This window comes from Propithecus coquereli, unplaced genomic scaffold (genome assembly GCF_000956105.1).
Source record: "Propithecus coquereli isolate 6110/MARCELLA unplaced genomic scaffold, Pcoq_1.0 Scaffold748, whole genome shotgun sequence".
NCBI lineage: Eukaryota > Metazoa > Chordata > Mammalia > Primates > Indriidae > Propithecus > Propithecus coquereli.
In genome coordinates, this window is record NW_012153596.1 from 193323 (window position 1) to 202142 (window position 8820).

General features: G+C 56.0%; 1 protein-coding gene across 1 annotated transcript; it reads right to left on the reverse strand.

Moving 5' to 3' along the window:
* Positions 1-6342: 6342 nt before the first annotated feature.
* On the reverse strand, positions 6343-8076 carry TREX2 (three prime repair exonuclease 2). The gene is made up of 2 exons (XM_012662056.1): positions 8013-8076; positions 6343-7297 (listed from the first exon to the last, which is right to left on the reverse strand). Exon 2 carries the CDS (start codon positions 7262-7264, stop codon positions 6554-6556), a length of 711 nt encoding a protein of 236 aa, XP_012517510.1. The 5' UTR covers positions 7265-7297; positions 8013-8076; the 3' UTR covers positions 6343-6553.
* Positions 8077-8820: the final 744 nt, after the last annotated feature.

Genomic DNA, 8820 nt, shown 5'->3' on the forward strand with positions numbered 1-8820 from the left:
TGGACATATCTTTCAGGGAGGGGGGGCTCCCATGCAGCCCGGTACAGGCAGGACATGCTTGGTGTGTCCGAGGCCTGTGTGGCTGCAGCCCAGTGAGCCCGGGGCAGTGGGGAGGGTGGCAGGGGCTGGGCAGCCATGACGAGAAGAGTATGTGCCTAGCGCCTAGTACAAGGCCTGAAAACTAAGGACAGCTATAGTCACAGTTGACGTTGGCTGCGCAGTTGATGTCCATCTGCCGTGTGCCGGGCCCTAGGTGTGATCCGTCCTCGCAGGAACACTGATTGTCTTCATTTTACTGCAGGGAAAGCCGAGGCCAAGATGTGAGGTAGCTTCTGCCAGTGACAGAGCTGGGGAGTTGGAGGGGCCAGGGCCCGGCGCCAGGCTCTCTCACTGAGTAGTCCCGCACTGCCGACTGCTGGGTCCTGCCCAGCCACATCTGCTGGGCCTGGGAAAGGCCAAAGGTTCTGGCTCTTTCTGCATGAGCAGGTTTTCCAGGTTTCCTGGCAGGACAGGTAAAATGCTGCACATGCCCAGGCTGCCAGGCTCGGACACAGGACGGAGATGTTTGTAGCTGTTAGCAAGACAGCTGGCCTTCTAGCGACTAGCTGCCCCGCCCCCCTCCAAACTCGCAGCTTCCCTTGCCTCCACCCGCTTCCCTTGTGCCTATCGCCCAGAGCCCCACCTGATGCAGCTCAGGGCCGATGGAACGCTGCCGAATTTCCTGAGCGGAAGGAGACCTTTCTCCCCCGTCACTTTCCTAGAGCTTTGCCTTGAGCATTTCCCCTTTGGGAATCCTTCCTCTGGCCCTTTGAGATGTATGTCAGTTTTTGAAAGTGATGTGAAGGCACCGCTCTGAAATGCAAACACAGAAGCCGGCCCTCGCCCTGCCTCCCTGGGGTTTAGCCTGGGTCCTGGCTCCCAGCTCTAGCCACCGAGAGAAAGTATGGCTTTTCCTTCGGATAAAGGCAATTCACTAGCCGGGTGGCCATGCAGATTCCTAGGTACACCCGCACCAGTCACAGGTTACTTGAGAAAGTATCTGCCTGGCTGTGGAAAAGGCGGTGTTTCTTTCCCCATCTCTGCAGTCTCATTAGCAATGCGCTTTACCGTTTTCTTTCTTTTCCGCATGTGTGGAGGGGGACTCTCTGGCTTGGCGGGACCTTTAGTCTTCCCCAGTACGTGCAGGGGTGGAGTCCCGAGGGTGGGGACAGGTCCAGAGGAGGGGGTGGGGGGCCTAGTGGAGGCCATGGATCAGGGCCTAGGGCCGGGACACGGGGAGAGCTGGGCCCAAAGGTGCCAGGCAGGGCACCGCCAGCCCCTCCTGGCCTTCTGAGGAGACTGGCCAGCAAAGAGGCTGGGGCTTTAGCTGGGACTGTGGTGACTGTCGCACCTCAGCAGTTGCTACACTTCTGGAACCCCTCATCTGGGTCTTGAGGGTGGCTAGAAACGAAGAGATGGAAGTTGGGAGGATGCTGGCCAGCAGCAGAGAAACAGGAGCAGGGTCACAGGCACGTCTGTTAACAGTGAGGGACGGATGGCCCCAGGAGGCAGAGGCCCCTCGCCTACACGTCAGGAGGGCTCGCCGAGCTCCCAACCGTTGCCACAGACCTGGGCTTTGCCTGGCAAACACTGCTGAACTTCCAGGATAACAGGAACATCTTAGAAGCCTCCAAACAAAAGGAACCAGCAACAGCAGGAAAGCAGCCGGAAGCCGTGGAAAGGTTTGCAGCCCGTGGCCCCAATCCCAGCAGACACCACGCACCCGCGGGGAAAGGAAAGCAATGTATCCTCAGATCATTATCCAGTACAACTAAAATACGTAATAAAAGATGACCACAAAATCTTCACTCAGAGCTTAAGATAAACTATACTATGCAAGCATTAGATTGGGAAGGAATTGAAAAGCAAAATTAGACGGTAACTCTTAACTCAAAGCAAAGAGGAATGTTTAATAGCAAGTGTATGGGACACAGTAAAATCCACATTTAGGGCGAAAGTGCAGCCTTTGAGTGCCTTAGTCGTTCAAGAAGGAAAATGACAAAGGGGGGTAGTTTTCATCTTAGGAAATTGGAAAAAAAGAACAAAAGCTAAACCAAAAGAAAATAGAGAGATGGAATGAACAAAGGTAAATGGGGATGTTAATGAAGCAGAAGATAAAAGAAAGGGACAAAGGGACAAAGGATAAGTCAAAATTCTGCGGTCTTTTGCTTTGAAAAGACCAATGAAATGTATAAATCTCTTACGATCCTTGTTCAGGACAAAAAACTATACATGACTAGGAATGAGACAGAGACATCACTACACATAATGAAGAAATGAAGAGAATTATGTCACTTTAAAACCTAGAGGAAATTAACTACAAAATGACTCCTAAACAACAAAGGTGTTTATGATTTTTTTAAAAGCATCATCTAGTAAGGTCTCATTTATGCAAAATCGTAAGTGAGTGTGTGGGAGTTAGGTGCGTATAAGTATGTGCAGGGTGTGTGTGGTGTCGCGTGGGCAGTTATGTGTGTGACACACGTGTGTAAAGGTGTATGTGCGTGTATGGGTTGTGGGAGTGGGGTATGTGGTGTGTGAGTGTGGGGATGTGTGTGGTGGGAGGGAGCGGGCACTTGCATGTGTGCCTGTGTATGTGAGTGCTGCGTGGTATGGTCTGAATGTTTGTGTCTACTCAAAATTCACATGTTAAGACCTAATCGCCAAAGTGGTGCTATGAGGAGCCAGGGCCTTCGGGAGGTGAGTAGGGTTACTGCCCTTATGGGAGTCCCCAGGGAGCCAGCTAGCCCTTTCCACCGTGCGAGGATGTGTGAGAAGGCGATGTCTATGAGGCACAAGCCCTTACCAAACATTGAACCTGCCATTGCCTTGATGGTAGACTTCCCAGCCTCCAGGACTGTGAGACAAAAATGTTCATAAGCCACCCAGTCTGCGGTGTTTCTGTCATAGCAGCCTGCGTGGACTAAGACAAGATGCAAGTAACATGTCCCAGGTCCTCATCCCTGGTGAACCACTTAGGAGAGGCTGATGCTCGAGAGACGTTAAAAGGCAAATGCATGTCCTGAACAGAGTGTGTGAGAGTGTGTGAGTGAGTGTATGAGTGTGGGGGACTGTGTGTATGTGTGTCAGTGTGTATGAGTGTGTGTATATGTGCGAGTACATGTATATGAGTGTGTGCATGAGGGCCTGTGTGTGTGACAGTGAGTGTGTGCATACATTTGTGTGAGAGTGTGCGTGTGTCTGAGTGTGTGCGAGTGTGTATGTGTATGTGTGTGTGTGTGAGTGTGAGAGTGTGAGTGTGAGTGTAGGGGTACAGCCGTGTGGGGGTCTTTACAAGCTGACCTGCAGGGAAGCAGGGTCCCACGATGCTGGGGCAGCTGTTTCCCAGGAACAGGGTGAGGGGCTTTTGCGCAGCCGGGCTCAGACTCCTTGTCCCCTTCACATTGTCTTCGGCACAAAGACGGGCTGGAAATGCTTACGGCCTTTTGTTTTAGTGCTTGTCTTTTTCCATGAATAATTCTGTTTTCAGTTGGCTCACGTCCTATGTCCCCCAGGTACACTCCTGTGATCACAGCCATGTCCCCATTGGCAGACACTCCTCAGAGCCTGATGTGGCTCATTAGTCAGTGGCCCAGTTTGACCAGGGGTGGGCGGCTGGCCAGGGACGAGCTGGAGCAGTGGAGCTGGCTCATAGGACAAGTCACAGCTCTTTGGGGTCTAGGCCCTTTCATTCAGTCCCGTCCAAACCCTGTGGATGTCAAGAGCTCACTTGTTTCTTGCCAGTGGTGTTCCACGGAGTGGATGCCCCACGGCTGGCAGTGAGCATTTGGGTTGTTTCGAATGTGCAGCTATTGGGAATACAGCTGCCGTGGACACGTAGCCCTTTCTCTTGGGTAAATACCTAGGCCTAGGCGTGGACTGGCTGGGCCATCTGGTGGGTGCACATGTGACATTGTGAGACACTGCCCAACTGTTTTTCCAAATGGCTGCACCATTTTACCTTCCCACAGAATGAAAGAGCATTTCTGTCTTCCACAGCTCCACCGACACTTGCCATTCTAATAGATGCTAAATGTTCAGGAATTTTGAGAACTAATTATTAAATACCATCATTATTAAATTATAAAAACTGGCAAATGAAATATTAAAAACAAAGGAGATACTCAAAATTCATCACATCGTCATGGTGGTGGCTTGGGGCTGGCATACCAAGGCTTGACTCAGTACTATTTTTGTTGATTGCCTAAACTTAAAGAAATGGGGAAAATGTTACTAAAGCAGATCACATTTAAGAATGTGTGTCTGTGGCCATGCGTTGTTAATAGCAAAAAAAAAAAAAAAAGACTTTTCTAGTATTTGAAAACTATTATCCAATTCAGCAAAGAAGTTGTTCATCTTTGTTGTTTCACTTTTGTCTTACTCATTAAGGTAAACAAAGGCATCCCGGACATTGACGTGGGGTCCAGGCACAAGTCAACAAAGGCATTTGTGAAAACAGCTGGCCGTGTGGGACTCACAATGAAAACCACAATGTACATTTTATTGTATACATTGTGAATTTCATTATTTATAAAATGTGCGCTCACATCCTTTATATGAGTACAATTTATAACAAACGTGTGTGTATCCACGGGGGCCAGACACACCTACATATGTGCACACGCTCACATGTGCTTTTCCCGGACAGCCGCTGGCTAGGCATTTATGAGCACATGGCTGCTTTGAGGCGGCAGAGGCAGGTCGCAGCCTGTCGGTGCATCACGGTATGCAGACGCTTGGCATGGCCAGTCCCAAAATAGGCCTGGGGAGAGCGCCTGGGGCCAGGCCACTGTGAGGCCAGGGCAGCCCAGAGTGATACAGGAGAGGCACTGTGGCCAAGAGAAGCAAGAGGGCACAAAACCAGAGCCCCCGTCTGTGTAATCCTGGAGGTGAGCCCCTTCTGGCAACCTATTTGGTATCACCTACCCAGAGTCAGCACTGAGGCCAGGATTTTAAGGGCACCACCTGCCGGTTCAGGCCTAGCCAGCCCTGGGCACCAGGGGTTCTGGGGGACTCTGTGCCCCTACTCCTTCTGTTCCTGCCTAGAGCAGGGTCTTGCACACAGGCTCAGCCCTGCTGGGCCAGCCTCAGCCTTGTGACACTTTCCCAGGTGGGTGCTCTCCTCAGGAAGCTTGGCTGCGATAAGACCTTTGGTTACAAATCGCATTCCCAAACTGATCCCTGTGTGGCCCTCTCGACCACACACCCTGCTCCACCCCTGCCAGGCCGGCCCTCCCTGCCGCACAGCCCTGTACCCACTGCTTCTCCTTCCCCAGCCTGCCACCCTCCCCTCTGCCGTTCTCTGCACAGCAGCCTGGGAGGCATCGTAAACACAGAAATCAGTTTTGCCCCTCTCCTGCTCACAACCCTCTGTGCTCTCCATTGCCCTCGGGGTCAGTCCTGCTCTGGGCCATGAGGACGGCCTGACATGGCCGCTGCCGGTACTCTGGCCTCATCATCCTGCCACCTCGCACACTGCAGTGGCTCTAGTCATTTTGACCTACTTAGGGTTCCCCGAACGGGCCTGGCTGGCTCAAGGCTCGAGGCTTTGCTCATGTGAGTCACTCTTGGGTGTGGCCACCCACCCTACCTTACCCCTTCTTACCTGCCCCTGCATTTGGTGACACAAGTCTCTCCTCACTCATGAGGCCTCCCGATGAGACTGGGAGCGCCTCAGGGTGGGGCCCCAAGGCAGGTTAGCCAGTAACCCAAAGCCAGCCACAGCTGCCACACCACAACGGACAGGGGGCCCAGGACAGACTCCTTTCCAGACATCATCCTCACCACCTCTCCTCTGTGCCTTCCTCAGTGCACCCCACCCCACACACTGCAGCACACCCTCCTGCCACTTGGCATGCACGTGTGCACGCATGCACGTGCATTTCACCCTGCTACCACTTCACAGAGCAGGGACAGAGGTTCCAGGTCCCCCGGTGGCAAGTGCTGGAGCTGGACTTTGCAACCGGGCAGGGCCAGGCTTAAGGCCCTATCCATGGATTTCTTAGGTCTCTGGGGAGGCAGTGCAGGGAGGGGCAATGCTCAGGGGACCGTAGGAGACCAACCAGGGAGGTGACCTGTGGCTCAGAGGCCACAGCCCCAACCCACCAGCCCCTCAAACCAGCCTAGGAGCCCTTATGTCCTCCCACCCCTGGAGGTCACTGCAGGGACAGGCCACAATGGGGCGGCCCTGGGGGTCTCTGCTCTGGTCTCTGCAGGCTGGGTGTTGGGGGAGCCTGGCCCCGAGTGTCTGGCCAGTAAGTCAGCTGTGAGTAGTTGGCAATGTTTATTGAGAAACAGGGTGAAGTGCAGCAGTGTGGCCCTGGGTCAGGGCTCAGGGAAGGCTCTGGGCTGCGTGGCTGGTCAGGCCAGACCCGGGAGGCTTGGCAGGTGTATGGACCTGGGGTTGTCCACCAAGAAGAGCTGGGGGAGGGGCAGCGAGGCTCTGCTCAGAGCCCGACTGAGCGGTCGAGGCTGGTGCTGCCCGTGGCACAGGGAGCACCTGTGATGCTGGTGCTCAGGCCTCCAGGCGCGGGGCATCAGGCGGCAAGTACATGGGCTCGACGTGGGCCCAGCTGCGGGCCTGCTCGTCCGCCCAGGCGAGCAGCTCAGCTGCGCGGTGCAGGAAGATCAGGAGCAGGGTGTGCACGTCTCCCTCAGCAGAATGGGCCGCGCTCGGCTCGGCCTGGAAGTAGCGGTGGAAGAGGCTGCCCAGGCTGTAGCCCTTGCGGCCCTGGGCCCGGGTGCCATGTCTGTGGGCACGGTCCAGGCCCCGCAGCGCGGGCAGCGTGTCCAGGCAGATGGTGTCCTGGGGCAGGCGGGCGCCCAGGCGTTGCAGCTCAGTACACAGCAGGGGGAAGTCATAATCGAAGCCGTTGTGGGCCACAAGGCAGATGGGGCCTGCCTGGCGGCTCAGGAAGGCCTGCAGAGTCCGCACCACGGCGCGGTCGAAGCCAGCTTTCCGGCAACGCAGCAGGCCTTCGCTGCTCAGGCCGGTGATCTCGCTGGCCTTGGCGGTGAAGGCGCGCTCTGGGCACATGCACAGCGTGAGCTTGTCCAGGATCCGGGGCAGCACAGGGGTGCCAGACTCGTCGTGCTCTGGGTTCTCCAGGCAGGAGCGGTGGACAGCAAAGAGGGATATCTCAGCGATCTCAGGCTCCACGCTGGGGAGCCCCGTGGCTTCCAGGTCCAAGAAGACAAACGTCTCGGCCCGGGGTGCCTCAGACATGACGATTTGTCACAAAGATGACAAGGCCTCAAGCTGCCAGAGCAAAAGGCACAAGGGCTGAGGGCTGAAGGGATGGGGACACCTGGGCCCTCTCTCTGGCCAAAGCTCCGACCCCTCTGGGCCTCATTTCCTTTTCTTTTATTTTCTGTACAGATGGGGTCTTGCTATGTTGCCCATGCTGGTCTCAGACTCCTGTCCTCAAGCCGTCCTCCCACAGCACTGCGCCTGGACTGGATCTCACTTCCTGCCACCCCCACCCCACTTTAGGCTCTAGGAATGGTTTCTAAGGCCCCTATTCAGGGAGATTTTGAAGGGACCTCCAAGGCTGGGATCCAGCAACCAGGACCTGTAACTTCTGTCCAGGATGGGACTTCCTAGGGAATCATCACTCCCCTTCATTCTGTCCCTCGGGTCCCTCCCTAGCCAGCCCCTCTCCTGCCACCTAAGAGCAAAAGGAAGGCCTCAGAGCCCCTTGCCCTCTGCCTCCAGGTACAGTCACAGCCCCCATTAGGGCTGTGGGAAGGCAGATGTAGCCCAGTGATGGCACCTTGGCAGGGCCCAGCCCCTTCACCCAAACACCACGGCTGGGGCCTTAGGCATAGCACCCTTGGGTCTGCACCCCTGGAATTAGCTCCTGTGCAGTGACCCCCTCTCCCAGGCTCAGTATCTCCTGGCCTTCTCCCTGGCACACAGGTGCCAGCCCCAAACTGGCCTCTGCCTGCCCCCAGGTTCTCAGCGGCTGGCTTACCTGGGCGAGCACTGGCCGGCTTCCCGGGCTGCTATTAGGCACCTGTCTTCACACAGGCTGCTCCAGGTGGCCTTTAATCGGCAGCCGCAGCCCGCCCCCAGCCGCCTGTTGGGCAATGAGGAGCCTGGGGCTGCAGGACCTGTGCAGCTGGCTTGCTCACCGCCCCCTCACTCGCTCACAGCCACTGGGACACACGCCCCGCGTTTACAGACGGGGACAGCAGGCTCCGGGGCCACGCGGGCTCCAGGGAGTTCCTCACAGGCAGGAGAAAACCCAGGCAGTGCAGAAGGCCACGCCCTCCAATTAGCCTGCCTCCAAGTCTGGTAGGGGCCAGCCTGTGGCTGCCAGGCCTGGCAGGCCCAAAGTCAATGCCTACCCCCATGCTGGGATGTGCCACACAAAGGCCAGGCCTCAGTTTCCCCCATCACTGGAGATCAGGTTGCCCCTTGGGAGGCTGAAGCAAGCTTGGGAGTGTGCTCAGCCTGCAAAGTGGAAGGGGTGCTAAGGATGGGGGCCTTAGTGTCACCCCTGTGAGCAGCGGTGACTTCAGGGCAGCCCACACACCGCCGGGCTGCAGCTTACCCACCTTGCGGGCTCATTTTTCCACCAGGAAGGAGATGGTATCTTCTTCAAGGCTATAATGACCCCTAATGTCTAACAAGTGCTTAACAGAGGCGGCCAGGCAGCTGGGATGAGCACCACGAGGGGCAGGCGGGAGCCCCAGGTCTATAGGAGCGCCTGCTCCAGGTGCAGGGCACTGGCAGTACAAGAGGGGGACTAGGTACAACCCGGCCCAGGAAGCGGCGGC